Source organism: Crocodylus porosus, unplaced genomic scaffold (genome assembly GCF_001723895.1).
Source record: "Crocodylus porosus isolate Cpor-Errol unplaced genomic scaffold, CroPor_comp1, whole genome shotgun sequence".
In the NCBI taxonomy this organism is placed as follows: Eukaryota; Metazoa; Chordata; order Crocodylia; family Crocodylidae; genus Crocodylus; species Crocodylus porosus.
This window is the reverse complement of record NW_017728949.1, coordinates 40629863-40654391: the sequence shown is the minus strand read 5'-3', so window position 1 is coordinate 40654391 and position 24529 is coordinate 40629863. Positions and strand designations below refer to the sequence as shown.

The 24529-nt window shown below is 42.2% G+C and overlaps 1 protein-coding gene across 2 annotated transcripts in view; it reads right to left on the bottom strand.

The window, feature by feature from the left end:
* The window catches only part of CHN1 (chimerin 1), a 156035-nt gene that overhangs the window by 85619 nt on the left and 45887 nt on the right, over positions 1 to 24529 (bottom strand). For both annotated transcript variants that reach the window (XM_019554067.1, XM_019554066.1), the window contains exons 4-5: positions 12782 to 12813; positions 11502 to 11615 (exon numbers count right to left, since the gene is read on the bottom strand). In XM_019554067.1, the coding sequence (XP_019409612.1) occupies positions 11502 to 11615; positions 12782 to 12813 (146 nt within the window). The remainder of the gene's footprint in view (positions 1 to 11501; positions 11616 to 12781; positions 12814 to 24529) is intronic.

Genomic DNA, 24529 nt, shown 5'->3' with positions numbered 1-24529 from the left:
GTAATTCTATTCAGAGAAATAAATTCTCTTTTTAGGACAACAACTTAGATAGACATCCAGTTGTTTTTAAGATTGCTGATAAATTTTAAAGGCTTTGGTGTGATATCACACCCAGCCAGCATGGCTTGTTTACATGACCCTAAGGAAAGATTAATTTTTTGCAGAACTCAAGCCCTTTGAAAAAATATTTTGGTTCTTACGTAAAAATAACCTCCAGAAAACCAGTGTACGCTGTTGCATTAGCTTAAAATGATGACTGTAAAAGCAATATGAACTATCTCTGTTCATCTAAATGGAGCCTCTGAATAACGATGTTGAGGGCCAGATTTTCAAACATGGACACCCAGCTGTGTGCCTATGCTATACATGTAATTATGCACACAAATCAGGTAACAGAGAGGGCAGACACATCAATAACCTTAAGAGTGTTCTGGATTGTTTTTCTTGTGTGAGGCAGAAGATGGATCAAGGTGTAATATCTACTTTAATTTTGTTGCTATAGTCCATAATTAAAAATGCAATTCATCCATCTTCACAAAATAAGCTGCTCTACAGGTAAGAAACACTTGTTCTTTTCTTTCCTTGATTTAGCCTCTTTTCTCCATCTCATCTGTGCAATTACTGTGCTAAGCAATGTGACGTCTGCAGTCCTGGGTCTTGAACCTTCAAAGACATGCTTAAGTTTACCCTGATGTGTATAAATCTAATGAAGATACTGTAATTGAAACCTTTGCAGGATTGCAACTTGGGGTGTGTACAGAAGTTACATATCTTGTACAATAAGGCCCCTGAAGCACTCTGTAGCTACCACACAACAAACGTTCATGGCTCCAGAGCACTTTTAAAATGGCCAGTTGTACAAAAATTTAACCCTCATCCCATGACAAGGGCACTCTGGGGCAGAGTGCCTTAAGGAACCCGTGTACAGGTTCCCTGCAAGGTTAAGTTTTGGTGATTCTGCCCACATCCCACATGACTTTGCAGGTCTGGACTGGTGCTCACATGGGGGAGCGCATCGGCCCCTCTCCTTCTGGGGCCATCACAGAGAGGGGACAGAAAACCTGTCTCCTCCCTGTGCAGCCAGGCGGGGGGAGAGGGTGAGGGAAGCAAGCCCCCCCAGCTACTGGGGTCTTGTGGGGGGGAGGGGTTGGGCTGGGCTGGGCTGGCATTGGAGGGAGTCTCCATTTCCTCTGTCCCCTGCACTAGCATCTTGACTGTAGCAGAGGCTGCTATGCTCAGAGCTAGGGGGGAGGAAGGGAGGCCGGAAATGGAGCCCTTTCACTCACAGACCCCAGAAGGGGAAGCCAGGCTGGACAGGGCCTACCAGGCAGGTGGGGCAAGCTCTGTTCCTCTTCCCCACCGACCCCAGGTCCAGGCACAGCAGCTGCTGTCAAGATGCTTGCAAGGGGTGAGTGGGGAGGTAGGGAAAAGCAGTTTGCTGCTGGATGCGTCTCCCACCCAGCTACCCCTACTGGGTCTTGGAGAGAGCTGTTCTGGGCCCACATGGTGGGGGTGGGGCTCCCTTCTTTGCCCTACCCCCTACACATCTTGACAGCAGCAGAGGCTGCTGCATCCAGACCTGGGGGAGGGGCTGGAAAGTGGAGCCCTCCCCCCCACCTACTTGATGGGCCCAGCTTGGATCCCCCCCAAGACCCCAGCAGGGGTAGTTACAGGGGGGGAGGAGCTGCACTGTTGGGGGGTCTCCATCTCCCCCTTCCTTCCTAGCTGCTGCTGACAATTGCTAGCTGTGGGGGAGGGCTGGGGAGTGGGCGGCTGGGTGGCTGCTGAAGTGCCCCCACCTGCATCGTTGCAGGCAGGCTGTGACCCCACCCTCCACCCATGGGTGTTCCTTGAAACCTCATGAAATATCTTTTGAAAATTCCAACATTCCAAAATGCAAGAAATTGTCCTACAAAATCTAAAAGATGCTTTTGCAGTATTGTATAGTAAATGCATTAATAGGATATGAGATTATGTACACTCTAGCTGAAGGCTCATTTTATAATGAATATTAGTTATAATTTTTTGTAATACCATTTTATCATTTTAGGATTCCTGTTAGTGTTCAGAGCATTAAAACATTTTTCCAATTCCTGTATAATGCATACTAAAATCAGTAAAACAAACTAAGGATCACTAAGTTTCCTAACATTTAACTTCCCTTAAGAATTCTGTCTTGATGCCACCTACTCTCCAATGTACTGAAACCCAACAGTGTAAACAAAACCTGTGATTCATAATCAGGACTAACAGAATTACCTTTTAAAAAAAAATCATGTGGCTGAACCTTATTTCAATTTATTCTCAATATTGCAACAATAGGATTTGCAGGAAAGGAAACCATGGTAACCAACTAAATCTGCTACTGCAGATATCAGCTCAAAAGAACACACAGTACCATCACACTTCAACGCCTACCACTAGCACAATCTCTCCGTATTTCCTTTTTATCTTCATCTTAATTATTAAACAAGTTTTTGACCACAAAAGGCTACATTGTGAATGATGTCTTATTGTTATCATCAGCAGCTACAGGCCCTGGCATTAAGCCGGGTCTTACTGTTTTGCTGACTTTAAAGCAGTTCTAATGCCCGCAGGAATTAATTAGGAATTTCTAATTCTTTTAATCCACTGGGAATATCTAATTTACACCACAATATATTTTATAATACTTTTACTCTCTGACAGAGACTACATATGCAACGGTGATAATTTTTTAAAACTTCACTTCAGGGTTGCAAAAAAGATAAGTAACATTTTCTTATTTAAAATTAGTTAATAAATTTTGCCACTGTATTCTCTTTAAATAAAATATGAGAAACTGCATGCTGATTAAGGGATGAAATTATATAATACTTTGATGATTGGTGTTCCCTGCTCTTCCTGTCTCTCTGCATCATTCTCCTCTGATCAATACCTTAAATGATGCAACTCTGCAGGCCTACTTGGGCTCTGACCATCAATTTCATTTGAAGTACAGCTTAATTTCAACACACACACAAACAAAAGCATTTACTTTATCTTTTTCTTTTTTTTCCTGTGAATCTACTTCTATCTTTGAGTAATCCTTTATCTTGAGTTTAAACAAAAACGCACTTGCTTCATGTGTCACCTTAAAAGAGTACTCAATCTCAAAGAAAAACAGTAAAGATGCCAAATAACTGAATAGCAACGGTTACTTTCCTCTAGTCAGGGCTAATCAAAATGCAGCTCCCTATGTAAGTGGAAAGCCCATTTGACAATAGCACAGAGACAGCCATTAAAAAGAATCTGAAGTGTACTTTTCTAAACCTGACTTCGAACTGTTAGCATTAATTTCTTTTCTTTTTTAAATATTATTACTGACTGTGGTGGCTACTCAGCGCTCAGGCAAAGATTGAGCCTCTTAAAGCAAACCTCCTACACCAGAGTTGTCAAACTCACCTGGGGCCACAGGCTAGATTCAGCCTGCATGGCTCCCTGTAGACTGGAAACAGCCTGAGGCACAGGGGCCCTCTCTATGGTGGCAACAGGTCCAGCAGCAGTGAGGAGTCCAGGGGCAGGTGTCTGGTGGCAGAAGTGGATCTGGAGGAGGGGCTGGGGGCAGTGGCAGCAAGGTGAGTTCCCATCAATGGCCATGGCCAGCAGGGCCATTGGGCCCTGAATTCTGTGGCAGACTATGCTCCCCAGCTTTGAGTAGCCTATCGGTAAAGCAGGAGGCTGGATAGAGCAGCTCTGTGGGCCAGATCCAATCAGGAAGCCATATGTTTGACACCCCTAACTTAGGCTATGTCTACTGTAGGAGAACTGCACTCACATAGGAACATGGCTATCCTATCTCAGCAAAGCACCCATAGGGTGCATCTGTCCCCTTCCACAGTGCTCTGGGGGGCGCAGCTCTCAAGCATGGCCTGCTGTGGCCCTACCTGCACCAAACCTTGAAATAAGGCAGCAGAATCACTCTGAGTGCAACTCTGATTTCTGTCAGCAGTGCTTGACAGCAGAGTTGGGGAACAACCTGGCTGTACTACTTCATTTCCAGGACATCATGCTCAGAACAGAAGTGGGCGGGCAGGGTGTGCTTAAGAAAGATGCTCCCCAGATAACCACACACAGATCTATAATCAGACAGAACTGTACTGAGATTTAGGTAATTATTTGCAAAGGGCTTAAGCCTTTTGGAGAAGGGTGCAGAAAAGCACAAATCACTGAATATGGAGCCATTCTAGTCATAAAACAAGTCCACACCATCCAAAAATGGATTATCCATAGACCAAGCATGATTGTACAGTGGCATACATAGCTGACAAGGGCTCATTATACCATATGCCCAGTTTGTTGATATCAAAGGAGAAAAGTTGACCTGGCCTATATGTTATGTTGAGTGTGTGACAGCATTTTTGGCTTACGCTTTTACAGGCCAGCATGGAGGGGTTTTTACACATGAATTTATTTAGGAACAAGAATGACACTTTAAATTCACACCCTAACTTAGTTCATATTAAATTTTTAGTGTGGACTAGCCCTATGCTAAGGCATCCCTCAGGCTATCCTAACAACTAAGAAAAAAGGAAGGAAAATGCAGCAGGATTGGGAAAGAGAAACTGAGAACCTCTGCACAACTCTTTTGCTTGCATAGATTCATAGACTGTGAGGCTGGAAGGCACCTCAGAAGATCATCGGGTCTTCCTGAAGATTTCCAGGGTAGGCGATTGCATCACCTTGGGAGGGAGATAATTTTCTTGCACACCCCAAACCCATGTACTGGTCAGTGCCCAGAACCAACTTTGGGCTAAGAACCTTCTGGCCCAGAGCTCAGCATTCAACCCCCTAAACCAGACAGCATGACTTGCCTATTTTAGCTGTACTTCCAGTGCTGGTCCAATACCATTGTCCAATCTATTCCCAAAGTTAACAAAGCTAGTGTACTGTAGAACTGGTTGGTATTTCTTTACTGACACAGAGCCAAACCAATTCCTTCTGTAGTTGGTGTTAAGCCTACTTACCTGTGCATTTGGAACATCAGGTGGGATTTGTGATGCTGACACTATACTCCATAACTTTTACTTGGATTTGATTGTTCCAGAAGTGCAACTCTTTAGCATCAAATTCAAGCAGTGAAGTTGAATAGCTTTTGGAGCTGTTCACTGTTATGTGAATAAAGTCTGACAAGGTGTGAATGAGCAAAGGAGTTAGGAACAGAATGAGAAGGGCCGTGGGTGGTCTCTTCCTACATACAATACATCCCTCTGCAGGATAAGCGTGGTTCAACAATTTAGAAGAAAAGCAATTGCTCAGATTCACACAGATGGTCTAGCGTCCATTAGCCTTTATTCAAGGAAATAGAATTGGTAAAATTTCTGTTCACAGGGGTCTAGATTTTTTTTTGGTTTGCCTGAGCTTGGTGCAGGAACCGGAAGGGGATATGGCTAATGCAGGTCTCTAGGCTGCTCTGTCCAGCAGCAGCCTATACAGCTGGTTCCTGAAGACTGTACTGACAATTCGAAATCTCTGTAAGATATGCATACCCATGCTCTCTCTGGGAATGCCCCATGTGTCTCAAAACACATATTTGAGTTATCCTGGTTTCATAGCTCCTGGGTATTCTTCTTACACACAGGTAACTCTTAGAGTGGTCACAGACTGGTATTACTGTTGCTTTGCATTGTGGGAAAGATGCAAAAGAGCCAAAGCCAAGCAAAGGCCTTCTATGTTGATTAATCTTTTAATTAGAATATTTCTAAAAAAAGTCTATAAAATGAATAATGATATGTTTTTCAATCTGTGAACACAGAAATAACTCTTAACCTTTTGATTCTCATTATTTGGTAATTTTGTGATCAATTTTAACAAAAAATATTGTATAATAAAATACTCCAAAAATGTCATCAATGCAGAACTAAGATGGTATAGTTGTGCCTCCTGCATTTTCAGAAAGTGCATAGTGGCTAATTTAAAACTCTGAAATCAGGAAATGTAGTAAAGCAATGCAGACTTAAACATATGAAAACAAGGCATACAAAGTTAAGGTGCATGCCATTACAACAACCTAGCTTTAGTTCTACTCTTTTTAAACAATGCCCCAATGTGCCAAAAAAATCCAAAACACAGTCAAAACACATTTTAGGACAACATTCTTGCAAAAATTACAGAATATATTGGTAGGAGAGAACAGGCACACTGGAGGACCTAGTATAACATCTCTTTGCTGTGGCAAAACTTGGGCTGGTACAGCAAACAGGAGCTACTATTGTCTCAATGGCCTAACCTGAATTAGTGAACTTACTGTTAACCTCAACTGTCCCTTACATTAGCCTTAAGGATTCCTACTGAGACACTGCCCTCATGTCTTAAGACAACTGTTGTGTATGCCATGAGACTGCTGACAATCACCACAGCAAGAGAGACCCCTTGTGCACTATACTAAAACAACCTAAAAGTTGCAGTGCAGAAATGGGGCAAATTTGATCCATTAAAGCCAGAGATTCTCAACCAAAATGCCAGGGTAAGGTGTGAGGAGATAAATTGAGCACAGGCTCAGGCTTGTCCCTGCCTGGAGAATCCTGCATCCCACTGCCCAGCCCCTCTGCAGAGACGTAGATACTATATGTAATTTTAGTTTTTGATATTGGGTGGCACTTCATTTACAAAAGTTATGAAGGGCTGCCTCAAATCCAGAAAGACTGATCAGGACAGTATCAATATGCTGTTCATAATGGTCACAATGCTGCCAATCTGTTCTAACATGCCCACTATTCAATCAGTGCCAATGTGTTGGGGTGCATGTGCATCCCCTGAGAGTGCTGGTGCACCCCCTTACAGCCAACATTCCCCACTTAGGCAATGGGGGCAGGAGGGGGTGCTGGTGCTCCCCCGAGAGTGCTAGCCAGGGAGTGGGGGTGCCAAGAGTTGTGATCCCCATGGTCTCCCCTACAGTAAATTGCAACGACAGGGGGCAGGGGAGAGGAGAGTTCCCCTGTGGCCAATGACCATGCCAACCCAGAAGTTACACTTCCAGGTTGGTGCAATCGGCTGCAGAGGACCTCCTCTTCTCCCTGGTTGCTGACTGGCCGTGGGGGGGAGGTGGGGCAAGTGCCCCCCCCCCAACTCAGGAGGCACCAGTTGCCCCAATAGTCAATACACCCATACCTAGTACAGTGGATGAAATTGAAGTCCATCCAGATAAACACTGAAATTCAAGTAGTGTAAGGAAAGCGCATACTTGTTTGAAGTGGGGATGAGGCCAGAGCCATAGCTGCCTGTCCTGCCCTCCATGGCCATCTGATGTTCAATTCCAAGATGCATGGCTTCTTTCCCCAAGTTGAACTGGGGGGAGTAGGTGTGAGGAGCGGAAGGAACCTTGTCTTGGAATTGAATAAATATGGCACTTCTTTTGAATGAAAGTACTCATTGTTTTAATAGTAAACAAGAAAGTTGTAAAAGTTTTAAAGGAGAAAGCTAGCCATATGCAATGGCACCCTACTAAAAAATCCTCTGCACTGGGTAGAATAATATATCAGAAAGATGCTATGCCAGTCATAGGGAAGGATGGCAAGATGACAAGCTAAGGTATAAAAGACAATAAAACACTTTCAGACCCAATATCAAGGGAAACTGAGGGAAATGACCAAGACAGCATGTTATTTTACTTGCTCTAGTAGTAGAAAGCAGCAAGAAAAAACATTTTCCTTGGTAAAATCACAATTAGTTAAATGCTTAATTATGGCAAAGTGGCATCTTTACTTTCAACATTTCAATTTGAAAGCATACTCCCAAATGCAAATTTCTATCAAATAAACTAATAACACAGCAAATGTTAACTGATGAGCATAGCAAAACTGAAAGACTATTTTTCTGTGACATTAAAGTTAAGTATAGCTTTGTCATCACTTGAAAATTTATTTCGGAACTGGGATATTAAAACTTTTCCCCAAGCAAGCAGAAACAAATTTGTATCAGCAGGAGAGCTACCTTATGACATTTTTCTGTAGGGACAAACACACTTTATTGGCTTCAAGAATTTCTTTCAGTTCTTTCTACCTTGTAACAGACATGGTAAAAGCATTATTAATGTACTGTTACCTTGACAAAAAATTGCATATTAAAAAAAAAAAGGTACTGATTGGCTTACATCCTATAAGCTGCCAAACAACCACAATTCCCCATCGGCCACAAAGCACCATGCATTTTGCAGGACCAGGATTCAGTGACAGAACTTCTGCCTTTAGATTAGCCATTAAAACAACAGTTCTTTTCATATTTGAATTTATTTTATTAGAGTGAAAGAGAGCCATTACACCACAATAAATACCACCAATGGATTCACATATGTTAATACAAATCAATATAAATGTGTCCCTGTTAGTCTGATTACTAGAGAGAGAAATATCTTGGCAGTCCTTTATTTATTTTTATTTTTAAGTGTTCTTAAGAAAACTCATTTACAACAATGCAAACTAGTACTTTTTTATCATATTTCTTTTTTGCTGTATAATACTTTCAGCAGCAATTTTTTTCCTTAAAATGTTTCTGCACTACTTAGACTCAACACTTCTATTAATATCTCTACCTCAAATTTCCCAAAGTATGCTTACCTTTTCTCCACAATCCCAGAATGAATCATATTTTTCTTTCTGCCAGATGTCCAGCCTATCCAAAAAATAAACTCTTGCTGGATAAATATTACTGAGGCTCCTGTTCATATGCACTAGCATTTCAACATATCTTGTCCTGTGCTGTGCTGGTATTCAAGATATCTGAGGCAAATTTATCAGTTGGCCTTTGAGAACAATAGTAAATCTTAACTTTCGAAAGCAAAGTTTCTGTTTCTTTGTGGAATATCTAGAACACTGATATCAGAGGATGGGAAGTTTCAAGAAAAACTCTTTTTTCCTATCCATTGTTTCACTAGTTGACATAGTAGCTTTCTTTAAACCCCACCTTTTTGTGGCATTATGCAGAACGACTAACAGAGCTTAATTTTGGGGTCAAGAGCTTGCTGTGATGTGATCAAGCAGTTCTAGATGTTATTAAAAGCTTACAAGAATTGAACTTGTTGGAGACTGCAACTTGTTCTTCAGACAACAGAAATTTCATCAGTTTCAACTGGTTTGTTTGCAAGAACAAGGCAAAAAGGGCCAGAAAGGAAACAACATTTTTCACTTGTGCTATATGCATACTTAGGCACAGTTTCCTAGTAAACTGGGTTAATTATTTAGTCATCTCACTGAAGACCTCAGATTCTGAAATGACTGCAGGTGATTCTATGTAATCTTAAAAGGGCAAGCGAGTTGGACTGGGTAGCCATAACCAGATATCAGATGAACTATCAGATATCCAGGTCCCAATACCTGACCTACAATACCTTTTCTACTATTTGGCTCAGGACTGATGCCAGGCTATCTGGTTAAGGCTACCCAGTCCATTCCACATGCCCTTTTTAGGTATTAGCAGAACTTTACCACTCTTCCAGTCTTAGAATTTCCCTAATATTCATTTATTTTAAACAAATAGCAACAGTCCAACGGTCTGGTCAGCCAAATCTTTAAATTAAATTTAAAAAGTGGGTTTAAAAATGTTTATCACATTAGCGATGAGTAGGGAGTGCATGTGCACCCCCTGAGATTGGCGGTGCATCCCATGCGAAAAGTGCTGCTGATGCTGCCGGAGGCACCTGCAGGCGGTCACCACTTGTCACCCTCCCCACTCCCCCCGACACTGCCAGCAGCACTGGTGGGCAGTCCTTGATTGCCAATGGGCACTGCTGCCAGTGGCATCTGCAGTAGCTGGCACTCGCCACCCCTCACCTGACATTGCTTCCTGCCACCACCACCTGCGGGTGGTTGCCATGCCCCCCCAGCCTCCAGGGGCATGCAGCGTGCATGGTTTATCCCTTTTACTTGCTTTTAACATTCTCCATAGTTACTAATGGACTGAATAGCACTTCATCATGCCCAAAGAAGGGGAAGGTAGTGGCAAAAAAAATGGTCTTAAATTTTATTGTTAAGAAGACTGTGGATACTTTACACTGCAAAGATCATGAGTAAAGTACAATCTACTAATTAAAATATTACATGCAAATCTATGCAACAAGAGACTAGAAGAGGAGGTTGTTTTTTTTTCCCCTCTCCTTATACTTTTCTCTCTGCCACACGTAAGTTGTGGGATTCAAATAAAATCTTGACACTCCAAAAGGGTAGGAAAAAGAATTTGTGGTATTTCACAAAATGAAATGAACTAAAATTCAGATTTGTTAGATATGTTTTTGTCTGGTCTAATCTGCCTGAGAAAAAACTGTGTGATTACTGATATGTGAAAAGGCGTCTGCTGACCTGGGAAAGCATTTTAAGCCCACGCTTCATTTCAAGTATGTGAGAACAGTTCTTAGGGCAGCCACTGACTCATCCCCAGAATACTGACCAGCCCCTTGGTGAGGGGTAGCTCCCCTCAGCTCATCAGTGGTGAGAGATGGGACTGCCACCACCTCAGCCAATCAGCATGGAGGGACGGGGGGGGGATGAGCACTGGGCTCCTTGGCCAATCAGCAAGGGGTGGAGCCACCATCTCCCTCCCTTCCTAGCTGTCTCATATCCCCTCTCCTCCAGGCTTCACACCATCCTACCACTAGGCACAGCCAATAGAATCATGAGGACAAATGACTAACATATATTTCCACCAGTGACCTGAAAAACAGGACTTTTTGCTGTCCATTTCTGATTCAGAAATGGACAGGGTAAAAAGGGCTTACAAACAGGATGGGCCGCTAATAAACAGGACCAGTGCCACTCTAGCAGTTCTCCTGAAGTACTACTTGCTCTTAAAGCTAAACACATGCAAAAATGGATCTGAGACATCTGCAGATAAGTTGAAATGGAACTGAAAAGTCAATTTATTTAATAAGCTATCTCTGAAAGCAAAATAACTAGACACCATAAAATCATATTCTGCCTATTACATTGAGGATATAAACCAGTTCTGTTATTAGACATATATAGAATTGGTGGTTAGGCTTGCATACCCAGATAGGTCAGAACTGTCCAGGTATACAGACTAGTTCACAGAAAGCTGCATAAATGGTAGACAGAAGTCAGAGCATCAGGCAGGCTCTTAAAACAAGCAACCAGGGAAGAATCAGCACTGCTACAGAGTTGGTTGAATGGTGTAAGAACACAGAAGCACCTTCTAATTCCTGTTCACCTCCTTTCTCAACATTCCCATGTGGCTATCCGTGGGCAGAATTGGAAAGCAAAGGCAGAAGAGAAAAAGGAGGAAAAATCTATAGGAAAATAAAACTAACCAGCTGTAAATACTTATCTCAATATTTCAAATGATAAATATTAATCTCATGCTGGAAGGCTTAAAGGATTCTAATGATATTGACCTGTAACTAGGTAAAAAAATATATCTTCATTAAACACCGACTATTCCAAGAAAATGTACAAAGGAAATAAGTGGTTGAGGTTCACATATTACCACCATTATCTATACTTTATAACTTTTTAAGTGAAATATTCATTACCAACCTTAACGCCAAAGTGTAAGTACCAGGTTGCCGTTGGCTTTCACGAATGAGGTAACTTCCTTCTGCAACACTTAATAACCGGTCGGCTTCTTCCCTTGAGATCATACCATGAAATCTAGCAAACAAAGTGCATCTTTATTTGCAGTCAAAGATGTTTCAAAACACACTTTTCAGAATCTTACTCCATCTTTTTCTTTCCTCTTTTTCTTTTTTTTTTTTAAAACAGCCACAACTATCCCAGGCTTTTTAAAAGAAACTCCACTGAACTTGAAGCTATTTTGCAGGAATCTTTTTGTTTTGTTAATTTTCTCTCCTTGCCTGGAATTTGACCCACATATTTATTTATGACTACTGGGTCTAGATCATTAAAATTGCTTAAATATATCAAGAGAAGAATGCTTTTTCCCTACAAACAAGTGTACCTCTAACATCAGTTTAGTAGATAGATCTGTCCATTTTACTCTATTGGCTTAATATTATGTGCTAGAGGGACCTACATATGTACTACTCTGGGGCAGCTTCATAATCTGCCAGGCACTGAGGATTTTAAATAATCTTCCAAATAATCTGTCCAATGTACATACGTTTATAGCAAAGTAAACACAGAAATAAAATTTGGTTTAATTCTCTGTATGAAACGTAACCATCTGTGTGTAATAGTATGATAGAGTACAAGGAAATATAAATAATGTATATTTAAAATAGCATTTAACCTCTTATATGGTTCCAAAGAGATTTTTACACACACAGATATGTTGCAGTAGCCACCATCTCTGTGGTGAAAAGAAGCCAGCATTTAAAACTACAGCACAGATAGCAAGCACTACATTTTCCTGGCTAAAACAGCAATTGAAGCAGGTGCAATTTCAGGTAGACAAAATAGCATTACCTAAATAAGAATCTGCAGGTAAGCAAGAAATACTGTGGTGAAGTGGAATAAAAGTTCCTCAATTCCCATGCACAATGAGACAACTGATAGGAACATGGCACAGCAGAGTTGTGCAGTTACTGCTCAGGCTGTAGACACCAAGGATAATGACCACAGCAAGGTTGTTCGCACATACAGTATGCTGAGCACCCCATGAGGCAGCCTCTTGCAAAGTCACCACCCTGCCAGGTAAATGGGCCTGCAAATTTAAACTAGCCCCACACTCCTGCAGGGTTAAATATACAGATGAGATACAGCAACTATGCAGTGAACTTCCAGAGCCTTCACTGAACATCAAAAATTAGTAACGGTGATTCACATTAGACTGTATTTTGCAATAAGATATTACTTACTCTCTTCCATAATACTTGGGTCTGTTCTCGACCTATTGAAAAAACAAACAGCCTTTTTAAGACATTAAGGAAGAGCTCACACACATAACATCTTTATATCTTATGACTTATTTAAAAATGAGAGAAGATGATGGTACCTGAAGGGATAGACAAAAATCATAATAATTTCACCTGGAACTTGTTTAGTAGGTAAAGTATATGAAACTATAATATAAGGTTCCACAACACACCCTGAAAATACTCCAAATATTGAACCTCAGGAAACACTGCATTTGGCTTCTGAAAAAAAGAGGGAGCAAAACTGAACTGCAGCCTTTTATGTCAGCATTTTTAAAAACAAATTAGTAAGCATATCCACATAGAGTATATGGAAATTACAGATTTTTTGAAGTTGATGCATGGCAATGTTTTATTAGCATAAATGTGTTGTATTACTTATTGCTAACAAATTATTAAAGCATTTAAGAAAATCATTGTAATCATGAATAATCTTAAGCATACAACCATTCTTCTTCTGAGTTCAGAGCAGGGAAGTAGATTTCAATAGCTTAGAACCTTAATTCTCACAATCATTGATAATCCAGCTAAAAAAGTGCAAAATATTGAAAGTTAATCTTCACTTCAGTTTCATCCTCACATTTTTTTCAAGCAAACTAAAAATAATAACTTATTTTTGTTTTCTCAATGTTTGTGATGTCAAAAATGAAAATATGATATAGTTTGGAAGTAATAATTTTCCCACATTTACAGAGAGCTATTCTCATGGTTGATTGCTCTGTATTATTAGAGTGATCAATACTGTTCTAAAATGATCGTTTTCCTTTATAAGAAGAAACTGTTCTGCTACTTGTTAGCATCTGAATATATTATCATATTTCAAAGGTAACAAAGGCCTTGTATAATGTTAGTGATCCTCTATGAGTAAAGAAACATATTTGGGTGTGCAAGACAGGCTAAACTTTGAGCATGCTAATATTAACGGGCTAAGCTAAGTAAATGCAACATTGAGGCATTTTTTAAATATATACCAACTTCATTAACATATGAAGCAATATGAAAGCAGACAAGATTAAACCCTTTTAGTAAATACTAATACATAAACACTTAATTATTCATATAGTAGTATCAAGTCACTTTAGAGAATCAAAGAATGCTAGGCTGCTTGCAGATGGGGGGGAGGGGGAAGGGATGCTTTACTTTAAACTCAGCATGCTCCCAAACTAAGCCTAGCACATGCCCAGAGGAGGCATTGCATTAATGGGACCTGGCTTTCTCAACTTCTATATATATTGGGCACTTTAGTGGGGCGTTTTTGAATCAGCTTTAGATAAAAGCACCAACAAGCCCTGTAGAAGCACCAGAATTTATACCAGTTTTTTTTGCTGTGACCCACTGCTGGGAGCAGAGTGCGGCAGGGGCAGCCTGGGGGCAGGAGAGCTCCTGGCACGTGGTGCGGCTCGTCTTTTGTATGTGGCACCACCGGCATTGCCCCCCCAACCCTCATTTGGGTCGCAACCAAAAGTTGGGAACCACTGATTTATGCAGACACTGCTAAGCCAGGTCAAAGTAACGCACTGCTGCTTCCAATAAAGGAGGTGTTTCCCCCCTCCCCCACGCTTGTCGGCACACACAGAGAAGTAGGGCTGGGAGGGACCTCTAGAGATCAGGTCCAACTCCCTGCCTGAGGCCAGATCATCCCTGTACAAATCTATTGTCTAACTTCCCAGCAAAACCACATAGTCAACCCTGACACAACACAAGACATAATACCCTAATCTGCCACAGCTAAAGCAAGGGGACCACAGTGGGCAATATCCTGCTGCTGTAAGGGTGGTTCAAATACACTTGAGAGATCCCAGGGAGAGGGCCTTGTCCTCCACTACAGAGGAAGGCAGAAACTCCCACAGTCCATACCAATTTGATTATGGGGTAAAATTCCTTCCTGACTCCAAACTTGACAATTGGTCTGACCCCAAGTGGAGGGGCAAGACCCTCTAGCCAGGAACCTCCAGGTTTAGGTTCCAACAGAAGCACTGGCAAACCTCACACAAAATCCCCAGCCTTGGCTGCAGCCAACCCTAATGCCTTGGAGGAAGGCTTAAAAAACACCTGATACATGTAGTAGCAAGAGGGGAAAAAATTCCCCCTGGCCCTATGTGGCAACTAGGAAAGCCCAGAAGCATGGTAAAAAGCCATAGACTAACATAGACATAGCTACATCTAGATAATTCTTGATCAGTGGCTGTCCAACGTTCTCTGCAATATTTCCAGAGATTGAGAGTCTACAACTTCCCTAGGCAGTGTATTTTACTGTTTCACTGTTTCAACAGTGAAGAAGTTTTTTCCTGGCATCCAACCTAAAGCTACTTTGCTGCAACTTTAAGCTGTTTGTTCATGTCCTACTCCTTGTAGCAAGAGAGAAAAAGTATTTCCCCTCCTCTATATGGCACATAGGAAGGCAAAATACCTGCTGCAAAGAGTTTATAAAAGATAAATCCTGTCACAAATAGTCTTTAATAGCTGATTTCAGTTGCATGTTTTGAGTCACTTACCAAACACAGCAGCACGATACAATGATTTTGTATTACAGGACTGGAGAATTTCCACAGGCAAAAGAATTCCATTTCAGAATTGCGAGATTAATGGTCAAAACTGGGATCTTAAACTGGCAACTTCCCTCCTTATAAAAAAAACCTCTATTTTTCAGTAACCAACAGAAATGCTTTGCCCTCCCATCAATCCTCTCTGTTGGTTTAGGGAAACAAGTGTGTCCAATCCTCCTTCCTCTACTTCTCCTCCATCGCTTCATCTCTGATCTCTTCCTTGTTCCAACCCAGCTTCAGGCACTTTCTTTCATTGAAAGATAACACCTTAAACACACAGAGGTTAATTACTTTCCATAAACTAGTTTTAACACACGCAGTCATGGTTGCTGTCACCTAGCTTCCCCTCAATCTTCAGACTGCTCACCAGATCATCCCCTTTGGCCAAAACCAGATGCAACAGTGCCTCTCTCCTAATTGGCCTGTAGACTTCTTGCATTAGGTAAAGGTCATCAATGCAAGTGAGAAAGCAACGTGACTGGTCAGATTCGGCCGTGTGCTCTTCTCATAAAACTTGTCTCGTTCCTGTATGGGCCCATTAGATGCTCATTAATTTAGACTTGATTCTCTGCTTCTCTAATACAGTAACCTTATCCAACATATAAATTTCTCTGAGAAACCCATTTTTCCTAGCACCTCAAATATATAATCATGATCCATTCTGTCATATGCTTTTTCTAAGTCTAGGTTTGCTATAACTGTTTGTGTTTGCCACTTTGAAGTAGGGCAGTGCATCTCTGATCATCCTGATAGCTTCAGAGAAACTTCTACCTCAGGGGTGGGCAATTATTTCGGATCAAGGGCCACTTATCGAGTTTTTGCAAGCTGTCGAGGGGCGCACACATAGCTCCACCCCTTGACAAGGGTCTTGCCCCCTGGTTGCCATCTTGGGATAGGAAGTTCTGCCCCCTAACCCCTGACCTTTTCTACCAGAAGTCTCTTCCCTTGCCCCCAGAAGTACCAAATTATATTCTAAAAGGCAAACATCTAAGACATTCATTACTTTGATTTCAAAAAATATTTTGTCCTGTTTTACATGCATTCCTGTAGTGTACATAGAGGTGATTGTATATAATAGCTTAGAATGAAGACTTAATCTTGTATATTGTGTGCGTGGGGCGAGAGTATAGGTTTGTGGCAAGGCTGTGGGCAGGTGAATGTGGGTACATCTGTGGGGGTGGGTAGGTGTGAAGGCGGTGGGAGCATGTGGCCGTGTGTGGATATGTGGGGTGTGGGTGGGTATGGAGGATGGCTGGGGTGTGTGAGACTGTGTGGGTCTGCATGTATGGTGTGTGGGTGTACGTGTATGGTGGGGGGGGGGTGTGGGACTCACCCTATGAAAATACACACACGCGCACACACATGCACCAGGGTACCAGCAAGGCCCTGTGCTCCTCGGCTGGCAATGCAGCCGGGAGCAACATGGTGCTGTAGCAGTGTGGGGGCAGGAAGGCAGGGAAATGGTTAGGGGTAGGGTGAGGCTGGGCTCCTACTGCCCCTGTCTCCTGTCATCTTTGACAGACAGCCAGGAGCAGATAAACATTTTCTAAATGTTTCAGGGGTCCTGAGGGCTGGATAGAATGGCCTGGTGGGCTGTATTTTGCCCACCCCGTTCTACCTGGTACTGCGCATATTTGGTCTTCATGTATTATCTTCTAGAGGTTCTTCCTCATTCTTAAACCAGCATCTTGGCCATTAACTTATAGTCCATATTAAGGAGGATAATCGGTTTCCAGTTTTTCAGAAGTTCTTTCTCTCCTTTCTTGAAGAGTAAGATTACAACACCTCTTATAGAATCTTTCCCTGCCTCTCCTGTTTCCGTTATTTCCTCGAACACTTCCACTTTATCCCTTCCCTATCCATACCCAAAATTTCTTGTAAAATTCCATAGGCAGTCCAGCCGTTCCTGATTTCCCTCTTTTAATGGTTTTTAAGCACTCATCCACTTCCTTTAAGTTTTTTTTCCATCTTTGCTTCCTTCTCCTCTACTTTCTCTTCAAACTCTTCCAATAAATACTTCATCTTCTTCCTCTTTCCTTTTTGTGGTATAGCTCTTCATAAAATCTTCTTGTCATCTCCAACACCTCCTCCTGCTTTTCCACCCAGGCACTACCTTCTTCCCGCACTGCTTTAAGCTCTCCTTTTGCCACCTTCATTCTGCCTGAAAGGTATTGGGACCACTCTTTGTTTTCCCCCACCCAGCGTGCCTTTGCTAAGAATATTTTCTCTCTCATATTGCTTTTAAACCAGTTTTTTAACTCTTGCCTTGTTTCTTCTAGCTCTTCTCATACCCGTCCTCCTCCTGCAGCTTTCTTTAGCAGCAGCTACATCTTTCTTTGCAGTTCTCTTAGCACTTTTACGCTTTTCCCCAAACATCTTTGGCCTTCATTCCTGAAGACTTCTCCCATACTCTTCCTCATCATCCACCAATCTCTGGTACTCCTGAATATTTCTTCAGTGTTCACCACCCCTCAATGTCTCGTGTATACTTGATGTATTTCTTCCTTCTAACAGCCACACGTTCAACTTCCACAGTCCCTTCATGCTCATGGGGCTCTTACTAAGACTCATTTCCCTCTTCAGCATCCAGTAATCACTAAAAGCCACATGTATGATTTCTTTCTTCCTTATACCTCTTTCTTTTGATACAAGCACAAAGTCAATTCTTGATTCTTTCCACTGGGGTCAGTGGTGACGTGCAGGGGGTGCATGTGCACCCCCTGAGAGCTCTGGTGCACACCCTGTCAGGCTGTGCTCCCCACTTAGGTGATGGGCATGGGGGGGCAGGTGGGAATCGCAATGCACCCCCTGTGAGCGCTGACTGGGGAGTGGGAGTGGGAGTGGGAGTGCTGGATGTAGTGCTGTGGCCGCTTCCGGGACCGCTGCAGCTGCGTTCTGGTCGGTGAGACTGGGGACGGGTCTCCCCGCAGCCAGTCTCACTGACCAGAAAGCAGCTGCAGCACACCCGGAAGCGGCCGCAGCACTACATCCAGCACTCCCACTCCCCAGTCAGCGCTCACAGGGGGTGCACTGCGACTGGTCACTGGGGGGGGGTATTGTGCCCCCCCACCACTAAGGTGGCACCAGTCACCCATGACTGTGGTCTTTTCTAGTGAAAACTTTCTCCCATACCCACACATCTCTCAGCAACTCCTCTTTTATTACATTTGTTAATAATCTAGATGAGTTGTCTAAAGCTCCATTTCCTTCTTTCCCTGTTCTGTCACCCACTTCAACTATACAGTTGAAATCTCTATTATGTGCAGTCTCCCACCAATCAAGTAAATCGCTAGTTTTCTAAGCAGCACATTCCTTTTCTCCCTCTGTGGTGGTACATATTCATTGAAAATTTCTAATACTGTTCCCAGACTGATAGTATAATTCATTGCAATCTGCCACTTATGGCTTCTCTACCCGCTTTACCCTTAGCTCCTTACAAATAGTGCGTTTTAGGGACTCTTGGTACTCTGCTGCTCTATGTCCCACCCCTCCTCATCTGTAGTACACTATGAGGAGACTGTACAGACAGGTACCCCACCTATCTGCATTTGCTGCACTGTTTTGGTTGCCCATGGTACATTATAAAGCCCTGATGTGACCCAATCTGGATCACTGACGGGAGACGCAGCACACCATCTGGTCTCCATTTGTCTGCTTGTAACACTATTCGTGCTCTCCAAGACTCTGTCCAGATACATATTTGTTCTTCTCTATACCAACATTACCCTTTGGGCATAGTTTTCCATCCATCTTTCTATGTCTTCTGCCTCTAGTAAATCCATGCATGTTCAAACAATAAATCAGTCTCTCTTGACTTTTCCCCTGCAATGAACTTTATTATCCCTCTTAATTCCTCCCTCCCATGTTTCTCTGCATATTCCTTCCAAAAGTTCTCATACCCTTCTTCATCCCAGTAAGTCAATTCACAAGTCTTCTGGTTAGAGAAAGCAATCAGGCCAGTGAGATGCTCTAACTGTGCCTCCAAAATCTCAAACAGGACCTTTTCCAAGAAATCATATCTGTTCATCATCGACCCCATCTGCCTCCTGTCACCAGTTAAAGTTGCCTTTATCTGCAGCCTCTGCTCCTCTCAGTGTCTCTTCCATGTTTTTCTGCTGTGCCACTCCTGGTCAGCCAGCATGTCATCCTCTGCTTCTTGCCCAACGTACCTTTTCCTACTGCTCTTGCCATCTCCCACTCTCCTCTGCTCGTGTCTTCCTTCTGGCATCATCACTCTCATCGTTGCTGCCTCCACCGTTGCTCTTGTTGCTACTGCTTTTTCTTTCCTTCTGCTGCACCTTTGCCTACTCTCCGTCTCCAGATCTTCATTTCCGCTCTTCAAATCTTTTCCCATCTCATGTTTACTTGCCACCACTGCCATTGTTTTGAGCTTTGGGTCGCCCTTCTCTACTCCTTATACTGTGACGTCCTGTCGACAATCCTTTTCTCAGCCTTCAAGGCATAGATCAGGCTTTGAATGCTGATAGGAACCTACCACAAAGATAGGTTAGGACAGCCCATCGAAATAAGATAAATGGGAGTACCCACTACACTCAGTCCACCCAGCACCAACTCTCAAGTCATGGTAAGCCACTACACTGCAAACATTTCCACCTCCCCTTCATTCTCACAGCTGAGCTGTGCCTTTCTTTCCCATTTCCAATTATTCCTGTTTCTTCACGGGCTTTTAATGCCTGGCGAACATCACCAAACGGGGCCCCAAACAGTTCACCCAGAATCCCTGTCACTCCTGTTTCATCTTGTCACATATGTTTAGTGACCCTCCTCCCCATGAGGAAGAGCTGGACCAGGTTGCCCTGTGCCTTACCTGTATATAATTTTTTTTGAGGTTCCCAGGACTCATGACAAGAACACTTGGTTCCAGTCATGAGTGGGGGGATAATTAGCACATAAATCCTTTGGGGGAGAGGGGAGATATGTGGAGTATACATAAATACTGAATAGATGATGATCCATAGTTTGCTTCTCCTGACAAAAACATTGATCTGCTGCACAGAGGCTCCATGATTTCATGAGACAGTTGCATCTTCCAAGAGCCACTCTCAATCTGTTCAGGCTCTGCCATGTGTGCCATTTGTAGTTGAAGCCGGTTCTAACTCCTCAATGGGGGCAAATTCCTGACTGGCTCCATTCACCAGCTTTGTTGCCTCTTTTTTCCATTCTTTTTGCCAGAGGGTAGTTCTGGCTGATTCTGGTGATGTGGTCAATGATGTGGTAGAGGACAAAAAACTAGTGGTAGAGGACAAAAAACTATTTCTTGATGAGACATGATGGTGCACTGGTTGATGTCCATATAGTGGGTGGCAGTCGTTGGACCTACCGGTCAATGTCACCTTCTGCCTTCCTCCTGATGTAAGGGGGCATTATACCAGTTAGTGCACATAGGCAGGGAACAGGGGTTTTAGGCAGTGTGCTATAATTTTACATGCATCATTTAGGGCAGTGTCAATATGTTTATTGTGACATGACAGTCTCCAGGTGGTGCAGCCATATTTAACCACAAAGATGGATGTGCTCCCAACTTGGAATTTGTGAGCTTATGCAGAATGTTGTTTTGTGTGTTGAACTTGGCTTTGGTATTGAATATGTGCTTTTTGTAATCGTGGCTCGAAATGCTGTTGCCTCTGCTCAGCCCCAGCTCAATGAACTATATAGTAAATCATAAGCTTTTTGTCTTTGGACTAATATCAAGCATTGTTTGCCACTATATCCAAGCAGGTATAAAAGTGATGCTTAAAAGTGTGTTTATGGAGCACCTGTGCTAAAACTCAAAGTGGTTTCCAAAAAAAAGGTAAAATGAATCAATTAAGAAAAGTTAATTTATGGGTACATGTGCAAATTACTACACGTATGTTTATTTCAAGGTCACTGTTTTCAAATTTGCCTCTCACTTCTATGTGCTCAGGGACAGCTGGGTCTGACAGTAAGGTAGCGGGGAGGGGCTGCAAGGGGGGAAGAATATGGAGGGCAGCAGAGAACAAGGAGGCAACCTGACTCCCTCAGATTTACTTTCTCTGCTACAGCAGTGGGAGAGGGAAAAATTGAAGGCAAACCTCCAATAATTAGATTCTATACCTGAAAAATTATAGTAAATTTATACGTTATATATGTAGAATCTAATTATTGGGGGGGAAGGGGGTTATATTCAAGTAAATATGGTAGTTTCCTGCCAAAAACTGCTTTCTGAGTCACCAGTGTGGGACAGATCCATGTAATCCAGGACAGAGCCAAAGGAACGTCTAAAATTTAACTGTCAAAACACTTACACCTATTTGGCAGAAATCACCCTCCTTTTTAGATTTTCCACAGTTAAGTTTCATTCTTCTCAACCCTCATGTACAGCAGGAAAATAATGCTTTCTAAGTTTGGAACCACTTATTGTCTATGAAAAGAAATATGGCTAAATGAAGCAACTGAAGGAGGATGATCATTTTAATTAAATCAGTTCCTGAAAGAGCTAAAATTCAGTCAACATATGTCCCATCTCAACATAATGTTGTATTTTCTCCTCAGTATTTTGGGATCAATTTTTTTTAACATGAGCATTGACCATAATCTCAGCTTCTTTGTTTTCTCCTGCATCCAGGTCCAGGTAAGTGCCACTGCAAAATGTTTTAAGCTTTACAAAGGTTTATTTATGGGCTTAATTTCTTACTGCTGTTTGTACAGCCTGAAATTACAGTAATTAGTAAATTATTTCATCATTTCAATACTATTACATGGGTGACTGGTGCCACCTTAGTCAGGGGGGCATGTGCCTCTCCTTCAACCAGTCCTGCTGGCCGGGGCGGGGGCGCAGCCCATCTCACCGCCCTGTGGCCAATCGCTTCCGCCATTTCCAGGAGTGGGTGCGGCCGCTTCTGGGAGCAGTGATCACCTGGCACCTGCCTGCCCCCCCTGCCCATTACCTAAGCGGTGAGCACCCCCATGCACCTCCTACGCATCACCACTGACATTTGGCTAATAAAAATGGTGTTTTCATCAGAGACCTTTTATATAGGTCTATGTTAAAAAAAAATCAAAACATGAAAATAGCATTTGCCATATGACTCTGTGGAGTGCGAGATGGCAGTGTTTCCTTGCATCAAAGATGGGAAATAACCAATTGAATTGTGAGGTATGTGTTATGTATTGTTGAACTATTATTTACTTTTATTGTAGTGGTGCCCACAGACCCCCAAAAGGAGCTAATCGTTTACTATATTAGGGGCTTTGGTTTCATTTCAGACTTTTCCCCTGAAGTCACATATGGCTAATAAAATAAGCAAACAGATGAACAGCATAACCTTGCAAATGTCTTACATTGACCCATTCTGAAATGTGCTCATTTACCACTGCAATGGCAGTTGGGAAGTTACTCAGGGTGAAGATCATCCATATAAACCTATCTTTAAGATAACTTAAAACAAAGACTTGCAATAGGTACTCCCATTCAGTAAAATCAAGTGCTTTTGGACTACCTATAAAGGTCTCTGACAATTGTATTTAGAGACCCTGCTCAATCCGGCTTGTTAGCAATTAGCACTAAATTAGGATGGCATCTTATTGCAGGGTAAAAAAGGGATAGTGATTTTAATTAACTCTCTCATGTGATCTGCCTGATATCTTTTCACAAATAATTGTTTCAAATTCATTATGAGGTGCATTGATGTGACAGCAAAAAGGTAGCCTACATACAAACATTATGAATATTATAAGCATATGTATACATATGGACAAATGCAAAGCACACAGGTACTGTGCTTTGGACACACAAAGTGCATCTACACAAGACATTTACCAAGGAGCTACATAATTAGCTCCACAGTAAAATGTCATTGTCTATACATGTGGCGCTATTAGGACAGAGTAAACGAATTACCTCCGCTGCAGGACAGTACTTGTATTTACTCCTGTGGCGAAGTTCTTTACTGCAAATCAATGCACACGTAGAATCTGACAGGGCTGGCTGGGGCACAAAGGTGCTTCACTGCAGGGGCTGCCTGTTGCCTAGCCCCACGCTGTAGCACCCTCATGCCCCAGCCAGGCCTTCTGAAGCATGTTGAGCTGGATTGGAGCAGCCCTGGGTTAGCATGCTGACTCCCCAGGGCCCACCCGCTGTTCTGACCTGGCTCAATCTGCTGTGGTCCTGGGCGCACGTGTAAACACAGTCCCCAGGAGAAATTAAATTCTGGCATGATATGCGCTGGAGTTTATTCCTTTTCCTTAATTGTACATGTAGATGTGCCCACAATGTCCACATCTCCTGTTATAATGGGATAAGGCTGATGTTAACTTAAAAGACCTTTAAATATTACAACATGACTCCAAATGGTATTTTTACTGTGATACTGTGTTAACAGCCTAGCTGCACTATGCCACCACATAAATCCAAACCTTGATTCTCCAGTCATTTGTGCTGGCTTTATCCCAATGTAATTCCACTGACCTCAGAATTACACCAATACAATAGTGGCATAACAGATTGGAGAGTCAAGCTCTAACTACTGTAGGAGCATTTTCAACTTACTGGGTTATTTGCTTGGTTATAACTCTTTACATTATCTGTTGTAGCAGTGTGTATGTTTGGCACCCTAAATAAAAACTATTTATGGTGTGATTTCCAATTACTCTTTAACAAGTGTTTTTTTCCTTTAATCATCATTCTTGCTTATTTCAGCAAGAGAAATAAAATAATACAGAGGGAACAATTTATGTTCTAATATTTTACTGAATTACACATTTTTCCTTCCCCTTAACCTCTAATATTCCTGGACTAGAATGCTCTTCCTAATATTTATGAATTTGTTTATACAGGTGAATAATTCAACTACTAAAAAAAAAAGATTCTGCTCCCCGCTGCCTTGCTCATGGCTGCTAATAGAAGTCCAGCTGAGAAAGAACAGATCACAAAGTTCAGTGCTAGCAGGAGGAGCTTAGATTGCAAAGAAAGGTTAAACACGTGGCTGTTCACTGAACATATTTTCACTTCAGACTTGGCCCCGCTACACAATATGCTCAATACTTATTATGAAAACACTGTTGTGCACCATAGAACAAAATCAATCAAGATAAGCAGAATATGCATCTTGTTGGTAAATTATTACATGTTATTTTTCTTATGTAAAAATAGGTCTAGATTATC